This window comes from Geotrypetes seraphini, chromosome 4 (assembly GCF_902459505.1).
Source record: "Geotrypetes seraphini chromosome 4, aGeoSer1.1, whole genome shotgun sequence".
Lineage (NCBI taxonomy): Eukaryota > Metazoa > Chordata > Amphibia > Gymnophiona > Dermophiidae > Geotrypetes > Geotrypetes seraphini.
Window position 1 is genome coordinate 265057925 of NC_047087.1, and position 24934 is coordinate 265082858.

The 24934-nt window shown below is 42.4% G+C and overlaps 1 protein-coding gene across 8 annotated transcripts in view; it reads right to left on the bottom strand.

Annotated features, from left to right (window-relative positions):
* Positions 1–24934, bottom strand: part of ADGRA1 (adhesion G protein-coupled receptor A1) — an 873110-nt gene that overhangs the window by 495098 nt on the left and 353078 nt on the right. For all 8 annotated transcript variants that reach the window (XM_033941640.1, XM_033941643.1, XM_033941641.1 and 5 more), the window contains one exon: positions 16899–16970. In XM_033941640.1, coding sequence (XP_033797531.1) covers positions 16899–16970 — 72 coding nt within the window. The remainder of the gene's footprint in view (positions 1–16898; positions 16971–24934) is intronic.

Below are 24934 nucleotides of genomic sequence, written 5' to 3' on the forward strand. Positions count from 1 at the left end.
ATAAAATCGGATTGATGATGACATCAGTGCTAAGATCTGTGATAATAAAGCCTTTTTTACCTGAACTACACGTCTGATAGTCTGGCAAGATGAATTGTGGCAGGGAGAAGTCACTGTGCGCATCATTATAATATAAGCAAAGAATAGGCACATTTTTCCTTTAGCAACCTGTAAAATTACACTAGTGGAGAAAGTTATTTACAACAATTATTTCATATTTACAGTTGAAATATACTTACAAATTAAGAGAGTGGCCCCCTCAATTGCATGTTTATACAATGTATATACTTCAGCATATACATATATATATATATATATACATATATATACATATATATACATATATATATATACATATATATATATATATTTGAAGAAAAGAATGTATATACTTCAGCATATTTCCAACACATTGCAGTGTAAAAACGATTCATTGATGACATTATTATGCTATGGGTGGACACTGAGGCACAGCTATTGAATTTTCTCTCTGAATTAAATAGATATGATCCTCACTTGAAGTTCACTTATACCATCCACTTTTGTAAAAGGAGCTCTAAATTCATGGGCATCTGGTTTGGAATCCCAGTACCCTTTCAGGCTGCCATATCTATATATATATATTCAATAAATGAATTGTATTAGAGTAGAAAATAGTGGTTAAATTTGTGGAAGGTAATGATAGTATCTTTTATTAACTTTTAACTGATGTGATTCTATTATTATTATTTTTATCTGTAGTTATTACTTTGTACTCCTCCTGAGGAAGCCGCTTTGGTGAAACTCAGGTCTGAGTTGGGGAGCGACAGAATTTTAAAGTCACGGAGCACTATATCACTACAATTCAAAAAGAAAAAAAAAAATCACCGGGCAGGGCCGTTTGGGCTAATGAGAAGCTAAGGATCAGCATCATGTCAAAAGATAAGTGATTCTTAATACTGCTTCATAAGTATAGTATTTATATTTTACTACCTAGTAAACAATTTATAGCAGTTTGGATATACAATGAGATTTGACATCAGGGACTGGAAAGAAAAGTGTAATGATGGTCCCGACTTTGTTTCCCTAATGGCTCGTGTTTGCAGGAAACAATTAGACACTGAACACTTTCACAATATAAATGAATTTATAATTTATTTAAAGCTCAAAACAAGATATGCTATAAATTTGATTGACTTATATGAAATTAATCCCTCCATCAAGGCAATTTGAAATTATTTGATACGTATGCAGGCACTTCTAGCTTGTGCAAACGAAAGGCAAAGACTGTGGAATACAATGTTCTTGAGAGGATCTTGGTTGAAAGCAAGTAATCTTTATTCAAATCAAGTACATCTGCCTATCCACTTGTAATGAGCAGCTGACCCAATGAATAGCGGTACTCATTACAAGTGGATATGCATTGTAAAGGAATGCATATTAGAAAAAATATACACAGTGGAACCTTGGTTTATGAGCATAATTCGTTACAGAAGCATGCTCGTAAACCAAATTGCTTGTATATCAAAGCAAGTTTCCCCATAGGAAGTAAGGGAAACTCGCTTGATATGTTCCACCTCCTCCCACCCCGAAGCTACCGGCGCTGCTCCATCACCCCCCCCCTGCTCAAACCAGCATCACACCCCCCGCCTGCGAAACCCCCCCACCCCCAAGAACCGCATCACACCCCCGTGCTGGAAGCGGCATCTGCCCGCCCGCCCTCCCAAACAAGCTTCTTACCCAAAATATATCTTTACTGTAACCCACTTGTATCCCATGTACTGACAAAATATATCTTTACTGTAACTTGTATCCCATGTACTGACTAAATGTATCTTTATTGTAAACCGTTTCTATCCCATGTACTGTCAAATGTATCTTTATTGTAAACCGCTTCAAACTTCACGGTATAGCGCTATATAAGATATAAATTATTATTAATATTATTATTATTATTATTATCTGCTGCTTGCCGGTGCCAGTTAAGGAAAGATCCCGCCTCTTGCCTGGGCTGTGCCTTTAGCATCTGAACATGCTCAAGGCCTTCTGGCTCTCATTCTCTCTGAGATCTCAATGCTAAAAATGCTAGCACACCTTAGGAAAAGGAGCCCTTAATGCTCCGATGCTCATAGAATTCCTATGAACGTCGAAGCAACTTCAAAGCATTTCGCTCTCGGGCTGCAGTAAAACCTTCTATCGCGGTTTAGTAAAAGGAGGGGGGAGGTTAAGTTACATATGTATCCAAAGCTATTCTATAACTAGGCGAGCAATTGTGCATCTACTGCTCTCATCATTTATGGAATTAGAGGACTAGTGTATTTTAGTTAACCTAACCCTTAATATAGCATTTCCATGTTCTCCTCTCATTTCTTTTTATTCTCACTTATTTCTTTTTTTGTTTGTTTGTTTCTGTTCAAAGCCTTCACAGACTACTGTTTTCCAGTCTCTTTCTTCCCTTTCTTTTACACTTCTTATGCTATTTTTTTGCCTTTACAGTGGTATCTCGGAATCCGAATGCCCCAAAACTCAAATGATTTGGAATCCAAACTTTTTTTTTTTCTTCATTTTTGCCCCGGAATCCGAACGCTGCTTTGGAATCCAAACTGCAAGCAGTGCTCAGCCCAAAGCTTCCTCTCTGACGCAGCTTCCTGTTTCCGCCTGGGAGGGAAGCTTTGGGCTGTACACCACTTGCAGCTGCCATTGCCGATCTTGCTGTTTTGCCGCTGGGGATCCCGATCTTGCTGCCTCTGCTTCTGGGGGTCCCGATCTTGCAGCCTCTGCTGCTGGGGGTCCCGATCTTGCTGTTTCTGAAAGGTAGGCCCGATCTTGCAGAGTTTGTGGGACCAAGGAATAGATTAATCCAGTTTCTATTCTTTTCAATGGGAAAAAATTGTCTTGGAACTCGAATGTTTTGGAACTCGAACGGGGTACTGGAACGGATTAAGTTCGGATTCCAAGTTACCACTGTATCTCTTGTTTCTTCATTTATGTGCTTTCCTCTGAGTTTTATCCTATTTCTTTTCTCATTAAAATGATTAAGGCCTCCTTTTATCAAGCCATGGTAGTGTGTTATAGTGCTGGCCGGCGAGGTAAATGCTCTGACATTCATAGGAATTGAATGAGTGTCAGAGCATTTACCTCGCTGCCAGCACTAAAATGCTTTACTGTGGCTTGATAAAAAGGGGCCTAAGTAATTCCCCCCCCCCCCCACACACACCTTTTGCAAAACCGCGGAAGCAGTTTTTAGTGCAGGCTGGTGTGCTGAATGCTCTGCACTGCTCCCAATGGTCACCTCATCAAGCCAAAAGAGCTGGAGGGGGATCTGCAAGCCTTACCAGCTAAAGACCTCCTCTGGGCAGAAACTTACCATATAGTCAAATATAAACCAAGATTTTTGGGCCCCCCCAAAAAGGCCCCAAAATTGGGTTCTTGGTTTATAACCAAGCCTCCTTTGGATGGTGGTGCATTTTTTCCCTCTCCTACCATCCGATGACTAACAATGCTATTTTCCATCCATCCCGATGCTCCACTCCTTTCCCATGACCGGCACTGTTATCCCCACTGATGACCATTACTATTTCCTCCTGCCTACACAATGACTGGTACTCCTATTCCCCCCCCCTAATTGACCGGCACTCCTATCCTCCACTACCCACTCCCCCCCATCCCAGACTAACATCGCACTTACAGTCCTGATGCTCTAGAAGCTGACACTCTGTGTTGGGCTGAAGGACCTTGAGCATCTGTGCATGCACAAGGCTTGCCGGCTCCTGCCCTTTCCAGGATTCTCGAAGGGAGTCCAGCAAGCCTTGAGCATGCACAGATGCTCAAGGCCCTTCTGTCCACACAGAGCATCGGCGTCAGTTTCCAGAGCATCAGGACTGTAATGGTCTGGGCAGGGAGGAGTGGAGGATAGAGTATCTAAGATGGTGGCCTTCTCTTTACTTTTCTTTTGCTGCAGTACACCCCCCTCTGAAGCAACTTCCTGTTTCCGCTTGGGTGGACTGCAGTAAAAGAACGGTGCAGGGGAGGCCGCAGGCAGCAAGAGGAAGGAGATGGTAGCATATGGATGGAGGGAAGGGGAAGAGATGGGACTCAGATGGAGGGAAGGAGAAGAGATGAGGCACAGATGGAGGGAAGGAGAAGAGAGGGAAAAGATGGGACACATTGATGAAAGGAAGGGAAAGAGATGGGACATATGGATGAAGGGAAGTGGAGAAGGAGGGAAGAGATGGTGCACATGGATGGAGGGAAGGGGAAGAGTTGGAAAGATAGATTTAAGATGGAAGCAAAAAAATGGAAGAAAACGGAATATGAAAATCAGTGCCAAAGAAGGATGTAGTGCAAAAAATGAAGGAGAGGAAAGAAACAGCAAATGCATAAGGAGGCCTTAGAAACAGAGTTAAGAGCAAAGATGGAACAAGATGACCAGAAAAATAAAATTGTCAGATAACAAAGGTAGGAAAATGTTTTTTATTTTCAATTTATTGATTGAAATAGGTCAACTTTGAAAATTTACATCTGTTGTTTTATATTTTGGACAGTTCAGGATGAAATGCATTTATTTCTATTGCTCTTGTGGTGTACTGTGTGCAGCGTCTCGTTTGTGGGTTTATATTTGAAAAGGTAGGGTTTTTTTTCTTTTCTATTTTCTGCATGTGTGACTGAGACCAGGTGTTCTGGTGGGGATGACAAATGACACTCAAATACCCATATTTCTAATCTTGGTTTATATTCGAGTCAACCTTTTTCCTCCTTGTTTGGGGCAAAAAGGTTACCTCGGTTTATATTTGGATCGGTTTATATTCGAGTATATACCGTATGCCATGTGCAGCTTGTAGCAGCATTCCCACTATTCTGTTATGGCCAACCTCCACACATGCATGCAAACTAAGTATGCGTGAGAGGTGGGGTGGCAGCGGCTTGGGAACATTACCTTTGGCTACACAGGGAATACGTGTTTCTGCTGTGAGAATATCTTCAGCTGGTGGGTCTTGCAGATCCCCATCAGCCATGCCAACAGAACACTGATTTTGTTTAAGACTGAGTCCAAAGGGGGTAGGCTCTGGCCCAGTCAGGCCATCCGTGGCTATACCACAGCTTGAGAGGAAAGGTTATAAATGATAAATACTATGAAAAACAAATTATAAAAAGAAGTGATGGTATAATCAGACATGGAACACAAACGTTTTCATGAGTTATCCATCTGTTGATTAATTTATTTTGTTGTCAGCAAACTAGTAACATATTTCTTAAAAAACAACAACTATGAGCTTCTTTTATCTCACTAGGCAAAAGCCAAAAGGAACAGAGAAATGATATTTAGCATAAGAATCTACCTGGCTGGATATCCCTTAATCATTGTGAAATTGTTTACAGATTTAATATTTTTATGCTGCCTTGTACAAATCTGAAATGACTCATGGGCCTATTCTTGTTCAGGATTTTTGTACAAATTTTTATTGCAAAACCTTGAGATCAGAAGAAAGCAATACAGTGTACTACTGGATGTAGACAGACTATGAAATTCATTAATTTTTAAATTTACATACAAGACCTGGTAGGGACAGATTTAGTACTGAATTCCTTCAAATGCTTAGTTATAACTACTTAAGCATTTTATTAAGCAGATCAATTATCCCTAGAGACAAGGATTATACAGCAGTACCTAAGAAATTAGAGACAGATTTAGCATTAGTTCAATGCTGTAGGCCCAAGTTTCAACAGTAAAATGTAGGGATGTGTTTTCATTGGAAATGAAACAAGAACGCTCATGGAAGTGTTCTATATTGTCTTTCTCTGAAACAAAATGGACCCCATAACCATAAGGATCGACTCTTATGTTAGACCTGCATACCTTTGTGTAGATGCATTATTTTATTAAGATATTTTCAATAAACTGTTTGCTCCTGAGTTTGGTCGATTGTGTCCCTTCCTCACTCCCTTTTTTAATTCATATTTTCACATTGGGGCTGCATTTCCTTTGTGTTGTGCGCTATATTGTCTTTTTTCATTTTTAAGGAAAAAGAAAGCCCAGCAGCGTTATGAAAAAATGTTGGATATTCCATCTGTTGCTGTTTTCACTCTCCCATAAGAGGTGCATTCACAGTCCACTGTCTTGGAAGGAGCAAATTGCACACGTGCACACACTTAACTTGGTTTTTGCATACTGAATTTAGACTCAAAGTGAACTGTTTATAGGACCATTAACTTTTATTTTGGAGTATTTTAGGTTTAGGCAGTGTTGTTCAAAGGACTAGGTGCTTAAGTGAAAGTAGAAATATATGTATATTTTAATACTAAAGTAAAAATAAAGTGACAAACAGTAAAAAAAAAAAAAAAATTAAGATACTTCACAGCAACACCCCCCCCCCCACTCCCCCAAGTCCCTCATACCTATCCCCCACATTTTCTCCAGCTTCTAATCTTATCTGAGAGTAGAAAAGGGGACAAGAGTGATACCCAGTAAATCCTGGCCCACCATATTGTGTCATATTGCAAAATGGTTCTAGTTGACCTGAGGCCTAAGAAATTAATTTTATTAGAGTGCAAGATAAAATTCATAAATATCCTGAGGCAGCTATTAAGAGACAATGTATAAAGTAGAGATCTTTATATATATATTTTTTCAAACAGGGTTAGTTTGAAAAAAAAAAAAAAAGTTCAGTCTAAGAGCCAAAACTATATCACTGATGATAGCGGCAGATACCGATCATATCACCATCCTATCTCTACCACCCTTCAAGCTGGTTCTTTCCACTCTCTAGTTGCTGTTTTTTTCATCTCCTCTTATACTTTCTCTGGAGAATTATTGTTTGTGGTACCACATTTTCAACAGTGGTTCTGTTTTCTTCCAACATTACATAGCTTGCAATAAGTTTGATCTGCGCAGTGTTCTCTCAGAATCATAAGAACATAAGAATAGCCTGACTGGATCAGACCAATGGTCCATCTACTCCAGTAGCCCATCTTCACAGTGGCCAATCTAGGTCAGTAGTACCTGGCAAAAACCCAAAGTGTAGCAACATTCCATGCTATCAATCTTGGCAAGCATCGGTTCCCCCATGTCTGTCTCAATAACAAACTCCTCCTCCAGGAAATTGTCCAAACTTTTCTTAAAACCAGCTACGCTATCCACTCACCCCAACCTCTGGCAACGCATTCCAGAGCTTAACTATTCTCTGAGTGAAGAAATATTTCCTCCAGTGACTTTTTGATGTCAGCGATAGTTAATTTCAAATTCTGTAGAACCATTCTTACTATCCTTCTATCAGTCTGAGGTGTTATAACCTTTTTCCTATCCCTTCCACCCATGATTTTGATGCTTCTAGTTTCTTCAAAGTGCTTGCATAGTTTCAGTACCCTGGCCAGTGACACACCTTGACCAATTTTGGCTGCAGGCTCTCAGTAACAGTAACCTTCTTTTCCTAAAGATAAGGCTGTTCTCTTTTTAGGCAACCAGTCAAGTCTGTTCTGCAAAATGTAGCATTCTAGCACAAAACCGATCTCTTGTTAAATCTATCATTCATCAAGTCACTAGGACTTGAACATGATGACACCTAACAGAGACAATTATATTACTTACTTAAATCATAATTAATGAAAAATAGCTATTCAAATTTTGTTATATTGCACAACGGATCTTTAGACAACAACCACAATAACATCAGAGCATCAGAATGAAGCACATAAACAACTTACTACCCTGTATGCACTCAAAATCTAAGCAATACATGTCAAAAGAACCAGACCAATAAGGCTATTCTTATGTTCTTAAATATTTGCCGTCTAACTAAGGGATTCTTTTACTAAGCTTGCACTTACCACAATTGAAAGGTTTTGCTGTGGGACCTGTTCAGGAATCATGCAGTAATTCCAAATTGGTTGAGGGCATGTGTCTGGGGGCAGATAGTGGGCATGTCTGTACTAATCAGTTACCATCTATATTACCATGTGTTAACTGATTAGCTCAGGATTACTATGAGTCCTTACCACCTGCAAAATGGTGGCGGTAAGTATTTAGACAATAAGGGGCTCATAATCGAAAGAGACAAACATCCAAAAACCAGCCCAAGTTGGCACTTGTCCAAATACGTACAAGTGCTGATAATAAAAACAGGTTTTGGACGTATTTCTAAACGGCCTAGGCCTTCATAGTGCCGCTGAATGACCAAAGCTAAACAGGGCATTTCAGGAGGAGTGTCAAGGACGGGAGTTGAGCGGGACATGGGCCGGCTTAGACTTAGTCATACAGCATGTATAACCGAAAGTTATACATCCCAGGATCGACAGAACTTGGACGTTGTGACTTAGAACAGTGTTTTTCAACCTTTGTATACCTATGGACCAGCAGAAATAAAAGAATTATTCTGTGGACCGGCATTGATCTGTGGACCGGCGGTTGAAGAACACGGGGCTATGTCGTGGACCAGACCCCGCTCATCTCTACCCAATCTCCACCCCAGACCCCGCCCCCATAATAGTACTAATTGCACCTTGCACGTCCCGTGCCTCATCTGGAAGCCTTCCCTCTGATGTTGCAACATCAGAGAGAAGATTTCCGGTTCAGTCGCAGGATGCCCGTAGGAGCCACTGCCCGTGGCTTTGTGCACTGAATCAGTTAGGAAGAGGGAGCTGGCTCGAAGATAACACCGCATTGATCACACCGTGGACCGGCAGTTGAAGAACACTGTTTTGGGCCTGATGCACGTGCTGGCCCTGTGGACCAGCAGGAAATTTCTATGGACCAGCACTGGTCCATGGACCGGTGGTTGAAGAACACTGACTTAGACCATGTAAAACATGGTCTAAGTCACAAAAACCCACCTAAAGTCACCAGATAAGCACTGCAAACACATAAAACAGACCTCTGCACACTACCCCAGTGATCACTGCCCCCCCCCCCCACACACACAAAAATATTAATCACACCTTTAAAATTCAGCCTCCAGACCATCATCACCTGGCAGCCTGGCATAGAAAAGCCTAGTCGTCCAGTACAGAGGTGGCTTAAGCCGTCTTGAGGATGGGTTAGGGACTCAAGGAAAGGAGGACTCATGCCCATAAGCCCCTGTAATCACTGCATTAATACTTAAACATGTGCACTCCTCTATACACCCCCAAACCCTTTTTACTGGCATATAAGTGGCTCCTGCAGATAAGTGGGTTTAGGGGATTCTGGAGGTATAGTGAGGAGAAGCCATGGCACCCTTTTTGTGCAGTTCACAGCAGTGCCCTGTAAGGTACCCCACTATTTAGGTGCCATGTCTGGGTGTTCGGTCCATCACTTTGCAGACCCCTCCCATGTCCAACAGTGCTTGTTCTAGGCATTTTTGACTTGGATGAAAAGTTGGACGAAAATGTGGAATAAAGATGGATGATTTAGTGACTTGGATGATCAGATCTGCAGGATCTGCAGATGATTTTCAAAACAAAAAAAAATTTTGGATGTATTTTTCGAAAATGTGTCCTAGGATGTTTTTTACTTTGGACGACTTGCAACTTAGACAAAAATGAACTTAGACGTTCGTTTCGATTATGCCCCTCTAATTGTTTTTACTGGCCATATGCTAATGTGTGTCCCAGAAAACAACTAGGCAATTGTCTGACAAAGCCCAACATGGAAACAATAAGAACATCAAGCTGATGTGAAGATAAAAAGCAGACTCTATTCACTTATCTTACTGCAATTCGGGTGAGTGGTGCTGTGAGGCAGAAGTTAGGGATAACTCATAGTCCTAGGACTGCCATGACTGCCTCACCAAAGCAAAAACCTGTCAGTAAAAACAGTGCCTCTAAACTCCAGATGGCAAAACAAGACTGCCTCACTCATACTGAAGAATGAAGCCACACTGCTTATTTGTGACAGCTGCCCATGCTCGATTTCAAATTCAGGTTTGCTTAAGCACCTGCTATATCTAAGCTCACTGACCGACGAGTCCTGACTCACCCAGAAACACCTCCCTCACAGAACAGAACCCCCCCCCCCCCAATAATCGACTATAAACCTGTCACACAGCAAACATATTACTGAGCAAAAGAAAAACACAATTGCCACCACCAATTGCCAGCAAGGTTTGGTGCTTTCCTAAATCCCACCGATTGGCTAGAACCACCACCAATCATGGCCCACCCTTAAGGCTCCAAGTGAGAGAAGCAGCTGGTTCAGCATCATTATTCGACCAAAGCTCATTTTATGGTTTCTTTTTATCTGATATTTATTTAATTCTAGTTAAAATGATAACGTTTAATGTTTTTGAAAGTGCTTACTCTGGATATTTCAACTTCCTGGATGTAGATAAGTTAGGGAATCAATATGCTGATTCTTAATAGCAGTTATGTATGATATGGATACATGTAAATCATAAAGAGTAAACTCAGGAATGGGGATTTTTCATAGCATAGCTATATTCACTACTGTTTTAATTTTAAATCCTTCATCAGGATTTTAAATACAGGTGGGTAAGTCATAAAAGCATAATAGCCATGCTGGGTCAGATCTAATCCAGTTTCCTGCTTCCAAAGTGGCCAATTTACATCACATGTACCTGACAGAATCCCAAAGAGTAGCAAGATTCTATGCTACCGATCCTAGGGATATGTAGTGCCTTTCCCCATGTCTGTCCTAAGAGCAGACATAGGGAATTCCAGAGCTTAACCATCCATTGAGTGAAGAAATATTCTTCCTATTTGTTTCAAAAGTCTTTAGAGTTATTAGTCATTCTATTGTTCAGTACTTTTATGTATCCAGGAAAAATTACTGAAATATATAATTGAACTCTGCTTTCTTTATCTACAATTTTAGAAAGCACATATTAAAAAAAATAGTATTACATTTTTAGCACTGCAAAACTCACTGCTCCCTTCTCACTACAAAAAGGAAATACATGATAAGAAAATGATAAACTAATAGAAAAGAGAGAGAAAAAAAAAAACCCCAAGCTGCTTTTTTACGCAGTCTTCCTAATACTGCTGCTTTATGAAAATAAAACCTATCCATCAAGAACATGGTGACCTCGCTTTTCCATTAGCTTGGAAATATTGCAACTTGACTACAAAGAACCTCCAAAACATAGAGATCACACTATGGGCTCCTTTTACTAAATAACCGCGTGCGCTAGACCTTAACGCCAGCATTGAGTTGGCGTTATTCCAGAAGTGTACCGTGCGGTTTAGCATGCGTTAATTTTGTGCGTGCGCTAAAAACGCTAGTGCACCTTAGTAAAAGCAGCCCTATGTAACACAATTTTTGTTCCTGGGCAGTAAGTGTAATTACCTAATTGCTTATGCCTATAAAGTATACAAAATGTCTTTTATTTCCATATAACTTTGCTTTTGTGACTAGGATAGTCAAATTTTGCAATTTAACTATATAATTACATGTTAAATGTGATTCATATACCCCTTTTTTATAAAACCGTAGCATGGTTTTTAGCACTAGTCGTGGAAATAACAGCTTTGACTCTCATAGAATTCCTATGAGTATCGAAGCTGTTACCGCTGAGCTAAAAGCTGCACTACAGTTTTGTAAAAAGGTGTGGGGGGGGGGGGGGGATATTGTTTTTTTTTTAAAACTTTATAAGAATGAAATGATGAAAATTCAACATTTTCATGTTTTAAATAGGTAAATTGCAAAATTTGGCTTTCCTTGTCACCAAAGGTTTTATAGAAATGACAGACATTTTCTATACTTTATAAGCATGAGTAATTAGGAAATTACACGTGGAGGGGCATAATCGAAAGGGACGTCTAAGTCCGTTTATGTCTATCTTGCAATTCGTCCACAGTTAAAAAGAGCCTAAGACACATTTTCAAAAGAGACGTCCAACTTTTTTTTACTTTCGAAAATCGTCTAATTATACGTCCTGCCGATCTGTTCGTCCAAGCCGCTAAATCGTCTATCTTTATACCACATTTCTGTCCAACTTTCCGTCCAAGTCCAAAACGCCTAGAACAAGTCCTGTTGAACGTGGGAGGGGTCTGCAAAGTGATGGACTGAACACCCACACATGGCACATAAATAGTGGGGTACCTTACAGGGCACAGCTATGAACTGCACAAAAAGGGTGTCATGGCTTCTCCTCACTACAGCTCCCTTATAGGTGATGGTGAGCCGCCCAAACCACCTCCAGAATCCCCTAGACCCACTTATTACCATCCCAATAGCCCTTATGGCTGCAGGAACCACTTATATGCCAGTCAAAAAGTGTTTTGGGGGTGTTTAGGGAAGTTCACATGTTTAAGTATCAATGCAGTGATTACAGGGGCTTATGGGCATGGGTCCTCTTCTCTATGGGTCCCCAACCCACCCCCAAGATGACTTAATTTGCCTCTGGACTGGACGACTAGGCTTTCCTATGCCAGGCGGCCAGGTGATGATGGTCTAGAGGCTGAAATTTAAAGTTGTGAATAAAATTTTTATGGGGGGGGTTGGTGATCACTGGGGTAGTATGTGGGGGTCTATGTTATGTGTTTGCAGTGCTTATCTGGTGAGTTTAGGTGGTTTTTTGTGACTTAGACTATGTTTTACATGGTCTAAGTCACAACGTCCAAGTTCCGTCTAGGTTCTGTTGTTAAACTTTTGGTTATACATGCTGTACGACTAATCTAAGCTGGCCCACGTCCAGCCCAACTCCTGCCTTTGACATGTCTTCCGAAATGCCCCGTTTAGCTTTGGACGTTGAGCGGCACTATGAAGGTCTAGGTCGTTTAGAAATACGTCCAAAACCCAGTTTTATTTTCAGCACTTGGACGTTTTTGAGAAATGTTCATCTAAGTTCCGACTTATGTCGGTTTTTGGATGTTTTTTTCTTTCGATTATGAGCCCCTTACTGCCCAGGAACAAAAATCATGTTACGTGGAGGAGCATTTTTGGTAGGACGTCTAAGTTTGTCTTTGGATGTTTCCGCAATGACGTCCAAATTAGGGTCCAGAAAACAACCAGTTTCAAAACTGCAAGACATCTATCTTTTGTTATAAGAACATAAGAATAGCCTTACTGGGTCAGACCAATGATCCATCAAGCCTAGTAGCCTGTTCTCAAGGTGGCCAATCCAGGTCACTAGTACCTGGCCAAAACTCAAGGAGTAGCAATATTTCATGTTACCCATCCAGGGCAAACAGTGGCTTTCCCCATGTCTTTCTCAATAACAATAACAGACTATGGACTTTTCCTCCAGGAAAATGTCCAAACCTTTCTTAAAACCACAACCTCTGGCAATGCGTTCCAGAGCTTAACTATTCCCTGAGTGAAAAAAAATTTCTTCCTATTGGTTTTAAAAGTATTTCCCTGTAACTTCATCGAGTGTCCTCTAGTCTCTGTAATTTTGGTTTGTTTGTTTTTTTAACAACCTATCTAGATGTTCTGGTCCTTAGGATATCTATCTTTCTTGGCCATTTTCGAAAAGCAAAATGTCCAAATGCAAAACAACCAAATCAAGCCCATTTGGATGTAAAAGGGGACAGCGTTTTAACGGACTGGCCACAAAGACATACCAACAGAGCAGTGGGGCACCTTAGGGGGTACTGCTCTGAACTTCACATAAAAGGTATCAGGTACACATTTTACCATAACCCTCTTATAGTGTACGGTGAGCCCTCCAAAACTCCCCCCAAAACCTACTATTCCTACCTGTCTACCTCCCCAATATCCCATATGACTGCAGGTGTCTCCTACAACAGGTTTTGGGGAAGTTTTGGTGGGCTTACACTTTCCACCATAAATGTAATGGGTAGAGTGTGATATGAGCCTGGTTCTCTACACCGTCCACTAGGCTATTCCAGACACCTTCTTGTTGCTGTACTAGGATTTCCCATAATATCTGCAGCTGTCATAGAGGCTGATATGTACTTTTTTCACATCTTTAAGTGGTGGTGGTGGGGGGGTCAGTGACCACTGGGGGAGTGTTGGGGGGGTCATGCCTTCATGGATTCAGTGGTCATCTGGTCAGTTTGGGTACCTCTTTGGCCCTTAGGTGCTTTTAAAACAGGTCTAACTCCAAATGTCTAAATGGCACTCTGGATGTCTTCCAAAAGGTTTTGTTATCTCTGCAAGACGTCTAAAAGCTGCACAGAAACAGGGACAATAGGAATCCTACAGAATCCATGGAGATACCTTCCAAGTCCTAGGGGATCCCCTCCAGACTTGCAGGGATACTGTTGGGATGGGAATGATTAGTTTGGGGCTCCAGCAGGTGTACTACTTTCATCTAGTCCAGCTGCACTCACTCCTTCAGGCCACCAGTAGCATTCCTTTCTACATACGGTTAGCAGATAACTTGGAACTCTTCTCTCTGATGTGATTTGCATCAGAAGGAAGCCCTCCCTCTGACATAAAAAGCATCATAGGGAAGGCTTCCAGTTTAGTCGCTGGCCAGATGTAGGAAGGAATGCTGCTACAGCCTTAAGAGACGAATGTGGCTGGATCCAGAGGAAGGTAGTACACCCATGAGAGACTTGTGGGAAGGGAGGGAAAAGGTGCTGCTTGGGCTGGGGGGGTATGGGAAGCATAGGCATAGGAATGGAGGGGCACGAGGGCCTTGGCCCCTGCTCCCAAAAATTGGTGGTTGGAGGTCAGAAGAGTCAATTATGGTTTCCCCGATTCCCCCACTTATCTCCTTCCCAGCTGTTGTAATTTTAAATCTTTGGACATCTAGCAGCGGCAACTAAGTGAGCCTGCTGCCGTTGACATGCCCCAGAACACTGCATTAGGCACATAGGAAGTCACTGAAGAATGAAGACTTCTGGGGCAGGCCAATTGCAGCAGGCTCACCTCATTGATACTGCTGGCTGCCCGAAGATTTAAAAATACAGTGGCCAGGGAGGAGGCAGGTGGAGAAGTCTGGAGCTGGAGAGAGAGGTCATGCCACAGGATTCCACTGGGGGGGGGGGATACGAACATAAGCAGAATGAGCTGGGTGGAGTGATTGGGAAGTTAGGGAAGGACAGATGCTGCACAGGTTGGGAGGGGTTGGGAAGGACAAGGGCTGGGTTGTTAGGAATGGAGAGAAAGAGATGCTACAGGTTAGGGGTGGTTCAGAAGGAAAGGAAAGAGATATGCTTCATGAGGGCGGGAAGAGAAAAGGAGAATTGTTGGACATGATAACGATGGAGAGTTGGGAGGGAGAAATATTGGATGTTGTGGTGGAAACGGAAGAGTGGGATAGATGGAAAGGGATGCAAGAGGAGGAATGTTGAACATAGTGGTGGAGGGAAGAAAGGAAGAGATGCAGCATGTTGTTGGAGAGGGAGAAATGTTGGGCACAGGGCTGTTAGGGAGGGAGAAAAGATGCTATACAGGAGCCAGGGATGAGAGGGAGAAATGTTGCACTTGGCAGTAGAGGGGGTAGAAGAAAAATACCCTCTCTCTTTCTCTCTCCTTTCTCACGCCCTTTGCAGTAAGGGAGGGAATGAGAGAGAGAGAGGGAGACATGTTGCACATAGGGGTGGGGGGGGGAGAGGAAGAAATGCAGAAGACAGGAAAGCAGAAAAAAAAAAGAGAAACTGGAACAAACTTGATGGAAAAATAAATCTTCAGACAACAAAGGTATAAAAAGGAATTTATTGACTGAGATACATTGCCTTTGGGAAATGTATATAGTAGTTGTCTTTGTATTCTGTTCAACAGAAAAGGAAATGCATTTCTAGCTTTATTTCTCCAGTGCTGAAGTACTTGCTGACCCTTACTGTAACTGGTGGGAATCCCCAAGCACTGCCAGTTGAGGACTTCCTCCAAAAGGTGGCCATAACTACCAAGCGTAGTAGTCACAAGCAACATTCTTGAGCCACTGAGGTGCTAGCATCTGTGACTTACCCCTTCTACGAAACCACGCTAGCGGTTTTTAGTGCAGAGAGCTGCTCTGAATGGCCCGCACTGCTCCCGAAGCTCACTGAGTTCCTATGAGCATCGGGAGCAGCATGGGTCATTCAGCGTGACACCCCACATTAGAAACTGCTAGCGCGGTTAGTGCCTGCCAAGCTTGGTAAAAGGGATTTTTGGCCACCTTCAGAGGAAGTGTTCAGCTGACATAGCTTGAGGTAACTCATCAGCCGGAGTATTTATATTTTATATTTACATTAGAGGATCTAGCAGAAACCCATTTACAAAGTATGTATTCTTCCAAATTAATAAAGTGTCTTTGCTTATTTGTAAATGGGTCTCTACCAGAGCCTCTAATTCAGTAGCATAGTTAAATAAAATAAATACTTCTGAAGCTTATGGGGATGTGCGGGGACGGAGGAGATTACTTCCAAGCGTGGGTGGGGATGAATTCAATTGCAGTGCGCAACTCTCTAGGCCATAATCCCACTCAAAACATGCCTCTAGCATGCCCCCTTAAGATTTAGATGTACTGGAGAGAAAATGACCTGTAAGACATCTAAAATGTCTGTTGTAAAAATTGGCACTTGGACATTTTGGCGATTAAAACATCCAAGTGCCAATTTATGCCAGTTTTGGGATGTCTTCCTGTTTTGAAAATGAGCCCCATAGTATAATCTCTTGTCCTGTTTGCCTGTCTTGAATAGACTGAAAGCTCTTTTAAGCAAGGATTATCTCTTTCATGTTTGTGTACAGCTCTGTGTACATAAAGTAGCACTATAGAAATTATAAGTAATAATAATAGAATTTACTAATCAGGGGTTGTCCAACAATAGGAACCTGTCTTGGATGCCTTTCTCTGAAAAAAAACAAAATTAATCTCCATGCAAATACAGTTGATGATAAACTGCATACAGAATGATTTTATTTGGAGTCCAGAAATTTCAAATGAAAATCCGAAGAAAAGTTAATTACCTTCACAGTTTCCCACCTGGTTATCCTGATTTCTAATTACACGAGGGCATTATATGACAAACTCAAATCAACCTTCTGCTTTCAGCAAGTTAATCAAGGGTATGTTAGAAAACAGTTGCACACTCACAATTTATGGAGACTTTTGAGGCCTGTGAACATTTCTGGAAACAGACACCCAATTCTGTTATTGGATAGATCCCTGAAAATAATAAAAGAACACACCGAAATGATATGATCCATAAAACATCATGTTCATCATTGTAATGTGATGCAGCTGCTCCATTTTGAAAACAGGTGAAACAAATAGGCATACAACTGTAATTGGTAAAAAAATAAATGACTTGTATAATTCTTATATTCCTTTAAATTTCAATCAGATTCTATGCAAATCTCAGCATTAAAAAATCCTATATTTAAGAAAAATTACAATAATAAAATTACATATAACCAACTACACATTGGCCCTCTTTTACTGAGGTGTGCTAAGCATTTTAGCGTGCGTTTAATGCACACTAAATCAGCGAGTGCGCTAACTGCTAATGCGCCCATAGGCTAACATGCACGCTTTAGCGTTTAGCACGCGCTAATATTTACCGCGTGCTAAAAAGCATAGCGCACCTTAGTAAAAGAGAGTGATTCTTTTTTTCATTAAACCAAAAGTTTTTAGAGACCTACTGAAAACTATATAACTCTGGGTTTCTCAGACTTTTAATTTCATACTTTTACTCCCTGATAGAAACAAGAGGACTTTAGACATGATTTGACAGATGCAGATTTGACAGATGGATAATTCAGTTTTAAACAGTGCAAAACAATGATGGAAAATTCAAACTCTGAACTAGGCAGCCAGAATTACATCTATAGATTAAACATGTTTGTCCAATTTTCAAATCAGATTTTATTGTAATTGTTTGTTGACTGTGAATCAGTTTTGTTCTTTACTATGGTACATATCCAGGCCAGGGGAGGAAAGGAATTCTTTATGTCGTAAATTGATTTTTGAATATTTATAATTGGGATGGGTGTGAAGATATCATTATTTAGAATAGATAGGATATTTATGATAACATATGTTTGCGTTATACGGAATAATAATTGTTTGGGTGGATGGGTGGATAGGTGGGGGGGGTATGGATGATTATGAACATGAGAAAGATGAATGTGCTTTTATTATATTACTATGAATTACATTGGTTGCATTGCACTGTTGTAGTTTTGAAAATTAACAAAGAATTAAAAAAAAAAAAATCAGATTTTATTCCAAAATCTACTGAAAGCCAATGTGGGCTATTCAGCCAAACAGATGCCTTCTCAGTTCTACACAACCAAAATATCAATAATGCGGCAGTGTTTTATAAAAACTGTAACTTTTTAAAAAAAAAGTTTAGTTGTAATCCATCCATATATTGAATTACAACAATCCAAGTATGGTAATAAAATGGCTTGAGCAATGATACAAAAACCTACCCCCTCCTTTACTAATGCGTAACATAGTAACATAGTAGATGACGGCAGATAAAGACCTGAATGGTCCATCTAGTCTGCCCAACCTGATTCAATTTAAATTTTTAATTTTTTTCTTTTTAGCTATTTCTGGGCAAGAATCCAAAGCTCTACCCAGTACTGTGCTTGGGTTCCTACTGCCGTTAAAACCTACTCCAGCCCATCTACACTCTCCCACCCATTGAAGCCCTCCCCAGCCCATCCCCCACCAAACGGCCATATACAAACACAGACCAAATGGCCACCCCAGCCTATCCTCCACCAAATGGCCATATACAGACACAGACCGTGCAAGTCTGCCCAGTACTGGCCTTAGTTCAATATTTACCATTATGTTCTGATTCTAGATCCTCTGTGTTCATCCCACGCTTCTTTGAACTCAGTCACAGTATTACTCTCCACCACCTCTCTCGGGAGCTCATTCCAGGCATCCACCACCCTCTCCGTAAAGTAGAATTTCCTAACATTGCCTTTAAATCTACCACCCCTCAACCTCAAATTATGCCCTCTGCTCCAACACTGCCGGCACTAAAACCCGTGCTACGCGTTAGTAAAGGAAGGGGTTAGAGGACTTAAATCTGAATCCTCTTAATTGCCTCAGCTGAAAAAAATCATAACATTTTTATGGGATTCAAAAGGTAATTTAGAGTCCAAAATTACTTTAGAACAGTATTCAATTGCTAGTCTGTCTCCTGATGTCAAAACGAGATCTTTCTTAGGAAGATCATAAACCCCAAAACATACTATTTTGCCTCCTCTTCTGGAAAGCTGCGCTAGCGGTTGCTGTGCGGTAACGGCCCTGAAACCCATAGATATTTACCCCCTTTTGTACTAAGGTGCGCTAACTGATCAGCACGCTAATGCGTCCATAGACTAACATGCATGCATTAGCGTTTAGCGTGCGCTAATTCGATTAGTGTGCGCTAATCGGTTAACGCACCTTAGTATAAGAGGGCCTTAAAGGGCTTCGGAGCTGTTGCCGCGCGGCTTTATAGAAGAGGGGGTTAGTCTTTGATCTATTCAGTGTTCTACATGTAGGTATGAAACGTCATTCTAGTTTTATGAAATTGAGGTGGTTATGGTTATGTTTTGCCTTTTAATACCACTCTTACGCTTCACTGTTTGCTTCATAGTTTGGAGCTTCAGGAAGGCCGTGAAAACCTTCCTTTTCACAAACCCAGCGCCTTAAGGACATGTACTCAGAAATGCCAGCAGAGCCAGTGCACCTACGCCACCTACTCTCACCATATGCTGCTTAATTTATATGTTTTATTGTCTTGTCTTTATTGTAAATGATGTCATCTCTGTCCTGTCTCGATTATATTGTGGATGCACTTTTGTAACCCGTTCTGGGCTCCTTTGGGAGGACGGGCTAAATAATTGAATAAATAAATAAATAAAAGTACTTGAAGAATTACTGTTAAGGCATACAAATGAGCGTTGCTTTCTTTAGCCATATTTTTCAAAAGTACCATATTTCTTGCTCTATAAGATGCACTTTTTCCCCTCAAACATGGCTGGTAATAATGGTGCATCTTATAGAGCGAATACTAACTAACCTCCCCTCCCCTACCTTAATTTCTCTGGCAGTCTGCCGGTCCAGCGCTGTAGGGCAGGAGCTTTCAGCTTTCTGCCCTTCGATCCGGCTTTCTCTCCAGCGGCATGCAGAGTCGGAGCAACAAGAAGGCAAGGCGCAAGTTTTTCGCTTCCTGCCTTGCCGCTCCGTGAATGGCGGTCCAGCTCTACAGCCTCCTGTCCTTCTCTCTGAAGGGGCACATATATTCTTTGTAAGTTTTCCTATTCCTGCTTGTGTAAAAGGAACTGCTGAAACAGTTTTCATTTTGCCAAAAAACCACAAGGTCTTTTCTTTTTGTGTTCTGAGCTCTGTGTCCCCATTTTGTTCTGTAGTTGACTTGTTTTGATAAGAAACATTTGTTAAAAAAGAAACATTGCTAGACCTTAGACAAGACAGTATTATATGCTATAATGGAAACTTCCCCCCTTATGTTTGCTACCTCTTTCTAGTTGCTTTTATGTATCCTTTTATCAAATATGGTCTTTCCTACAGTCATATGCTGAAAAAACTGACCCATGTGAAATGCTATAAATATGTGTCAGTACTCTGAATAAACGGGACATTTCTTTGGCCATACAACTGCATGTGTGTTCTTTTCTTTCTAATGAGATCCCCCCCGATGCATCGGTACCAGAGACAACAGAGTATGTGTGTGAGGCAGTATTGGGATCTGAACCTTTTTACTCTCCTTTCTTCCCCCCCAAATGGCACTGGCAGCGGCAGAGCGGCAAGCAGGCAGGTGTGAGTTTTTCACTTCCTGCCTTGTCCCTCGCCGCTCTGTGAATGGCTGTCCCAGTTCTCGTGAGATGCTGTGGTAGGGTCGGAGTGGTAGCCTTGATAAAACCCTTTAAAGTTACATGGGTGAAACATGTTGGTGATTCTATCCCCATATGAAGTACCACCACACAGCTAAGTACTTTTAGTACATATTTATTCAAATAAGTTAAAGTAAATAGAAAAATGCAAACTTAAGGGAGACGATCCAATGACGATTTGGAGCTTAAAGCCAAGCACTGTGAAAGATATTTTGAATGCCTAGTGGCCCTGCTAAGGATCGTGAAGACAGATATTTAACATATTAAGGTTATGAGGTGCAATATGAATATGTGATTACTTCCACTATTCTAATAGTCTAGTTTATAATATAGCACTTTCATAGAGGTTTGAAAGAATTGCCACGGGTGAACAATAGATGTACATGCATGATGTCATCACGGCAACGTCCACACAGTTCTGGGTGTCTCAAGCCACTATCTTTAGTGTGCCCCGGCTCAAGAAAGTTTGAGAGACAAAGAGCTAGAGTAATGGTAGGAGAATTATACCAAGTAAGCCTACTGGGAATGGATCTTCCACAACTACCTGACTTAGGTCAAGGTTGTACATCCTCACACATTAGGCTGGCAAGACCTAAAAAAATAAGCTAGTATCCAGAAGGGGAAGGGAGAAACAAAACTATCAACATAGGCAGAGATCAGTATCTTAACATAATGGCTAACAAATATGATGAACTGGCTGCAGTTCTTATATAGTACACCGATTAGCCTGTACTCCATTAACATGGGAACTCAGTGAGCGTCAGGAGCAGCGCGGGCCATTCAACACGGCTCTCTGCGCTAAAAACCGCTAGCACGGTTTCGTAGAAGAGGGGGGTAAATGTATCTTCTCCATAAAGATTAAGTTGAAATGATGGTAATCCTCAGAGCAGGTAGTAGGCTTTATGGAAATTTGTAGCATGCATCTCGGAAAAAAATTGTGGGACTTGAGAGTAGGAGAAAACATAGCCTCATGTGAAGAAAAAGGCAGCAAGAAAAAGACTAACTGGGAGGTGAGAATGACCCAAAGAGATCAAGGAAACAGAGAAGAGAAAGGCTTGGGTTGAGCATAAACCGCAAGTGAGTAGGAAGGGAGCTCTGAGACATTGTTCACAGTGGAATACTTTCCAGATGCTTCAAAGCTTCAAAGTTGACCCTTTCTCCCAAAGTAGTAGCTATTTATTTCATAATAGTACAAAATAAAAAGTGCTATAACTTTATTTTCCTAGTGCAGCTCCTGTGGTTTTCAAGTACAATTTCAGAATCAATTGTACCAAATTTCATTGTACACTGCTGCCTAGTGCTGAAGTACAGTCAAGTTTTTCTAAAAGCCAAAACGTGTTAAAACAGCACTTATTCAGGTACCAGAGATGCAAAGCAGCAGTATGACACTCTGCTGATTTTATGTATTTAATTTCATCCACATGCTGAGACAGGAGATGGAAAATGGATGTGACTTGCTCCGAGATACTGATTATACCAGCTAGAAAGTTGCTCAGCTTTAATATGGAATGTGAACAACAGCCTCCTGCATTAGACGGAAAGAGGTTGAGCTGGAGACTGATAAAATCTCATCTGTACACCTGCCAAACACTGCAGCATGCTACCAATTCAGAGAAGAAGCAATAAAAGCAGGCGCTAAATATGCCAAACAAATACCTATTAAGGGGCGCCTGTCTGAGCAGGGAATTGGCAGGATGTGATGGGGAATAGTGAGATGTCAGCGAAGGGAAGAAATACTGCAGAGTAAAATTTTTAATCCTGGAGCATGCAAGACATTCCAATCGTGTCCAATTTGTAAAGTGCAAACCCAGAACTGTGGTAGGTCCATTTAGCCGTATACAGTGCTCATCTTCCTGTAAATCTTCAGGGGCAAGTTAAGCTACTCTCTGCTCTTTTCCCCTTGCACCCGCCCCCCCATCCCTTCCACAAATAATGTTTGATCTGCAGGTTGCCAATTTTATTTTATCATGTTGGATAGAGATCTTTTAATTATCAAAGGCCTTGATTCTCAAACCGATGTCCCGATGGTAGGTGGCAATAGGTGTCCTACCGCCATCTAATGGAACAATCGGGATGCATGTTTTTTTTTTAAAAAGAATTGATGCAGTGAACGTCTACAATGTAGGTGTCTGAATATTGCCTATGGCAGTGCCTTTGCACACTTACGGAAGATTAAGGCTAGTGTAGGTGTGGCTTAGCCGGAAGTGGCCTTAGGTGTGGCTTATGCCGGAAGTGGCCTTAGGTGTCTGTAGGCATGAGTCAGATGCCATAAATATAGGCCTGAAAAATGCTGGCCTGCATTTAAGGCGTCCGTACAAAAAATTGACGCGATTCTGGACATGGCACCTACCAGTGATTGACACGCGGTAGGCACTTGTTTTGCAGGCACCTATCGTAGCAGGTGCCATTTCCAAAAGCAGGCCCCGAGTTCATGCATTTAAAAAAATTTTGCAAAGCCCAAATTAGGTCCTTGGATTCTGACATGTGGGTATCCTTCCTTTTGACAATTACATTTCACTGACTTAACCAGCCACATAGGCAGAAATTCGACAACTGGTTGGCTTTTTTTAAGCATCTTGTGACCAGTGACTTAGTAAGGAGGGATTGTAGTCCGCCATGGGCATGGTCTTCCTCATCTCCGCTTCCCCCCTCTCCTCTCCTTGCCGCATGCGTGCCCCTTGACCATCCACGCACCTTTTTTACTTCCACGGCGTGAGATCGCCGCCCACGTTGACATCAGCGCTCTCTCTGATATCACTTCCAGGATCTGCACCTAGGAAGTGACATCTAAAAGGCAAGCCAACACCGACACGGGCATGTTGCTCACGCCAGAGAAGTTAAAAAGGTACGGGGGAAAGGGAAGGGGGCGTGCGCGCATAGCAGGAGGTTGGGGAAGGGGGCAGGGCTCCAATGCCCTGGGTGCTGCTCACTCTTATTACGCCACTGCTTGTCAAACGGTGAGATCCTATTCTATGATGAGATCTACCCATCAAGATTCTATCTATATAATAAAATGCTAGCCCGCGCATGCGCACTCGCGACAAGCGTGTTCCCTGATCCCTTTTCTGTTGGGATGTGGCCGCACGAGCGCGCATGCGCGTGTATTACCTCACAACAGCCTCCCTACTCTCCACATAGCGCTGCTTTCAAAGGGCCCGGTGAAGGTCGGAGAAGGCGGCGAGCTCTGACACCAACAGCAGCACCACTGCGATCGGGAAAGCACAGCACAGCCGGCGACTCCCCCCTCCCGCCCTCACTCACTGCCAAAACCACCACCTCCTCCTTCTCGCCGGCTCACCCGCTTTTAAATGAAGAGAACGCTGGCTTTGCTGTCTTCTGTCCACTGCGGGCCGCCCTCTCTGACTACTTCCGCTAGGGTTGGCCACAGTGGATAGAAGACGCCGAAGCCAGCGGCTGTAACCGCCGATATCCGTTCCTCCAGCGGAGGGGGGGGTGTCTGGGAGGAGAGGGATCGCGGCCACTCAGCGCCCCCACCGAGGAGCCCAGCAACTTTCCGCTGCCCAGGACCCGACTCATTTGCCGCCCCCCCTCTTCCCTTACCGCAGGTCTGACTGGCGATTTAAGCAGCATGTCCAGCAGTCTTCACACGCTGCTTCGGGCCCTTCTACTGCCCTGATTTGCTCCGGACGTGCCAGAGTAAATCAGGGCAGTAGAAGGACCCGAAGCAGCATGTGAAGACTGCTGCACATGCTGCTTGAATCGCCATGTGTAGTCGGGCCTGCGGGAAGGGAAGGGGGGGGGCGGCGGCAAAGGACTCGGGCCCGCGTTTGTAGTCGCAACTGTGGGAAAGGAAAGGGGGTAGAGGAAACGCTAATGCAGGCACAGGGAACTGGTGTGGGGGGAGGGAAATGGAAGGGTGAAGGAATGCTGCTTTGGACAGACAGACAGAAGGAGGAAGGGAGACAGAAAGAAAAGAAGAAAGACACAGGGGCAGGAGCACAGGGAACTGGTGTGGGCGGAGGGAAATGGAGGGGGAGGGAATGCTGCTTCGGATAGACAGACAGAGGGAGGAAGGGAGAAAGAAAAGAAGACACAGGGGCAGGTGCACAGGGAACTGGTGTGGGGAAGGGAAATGGAGGGGGAGGGAATGCTGCTTCGGACAGACAGACAGAGGGAGGAAGGGAGACAGAAAGGAAAGAAGAAAGACACAGGGGCAGGGAGATATACAGAAAGACAAACAGACAAAGGGGGCCAGGGACAGAGACAGACAGAAAGAAAGACAGCGGGAGTCGTGTCAGGAGGGATGCG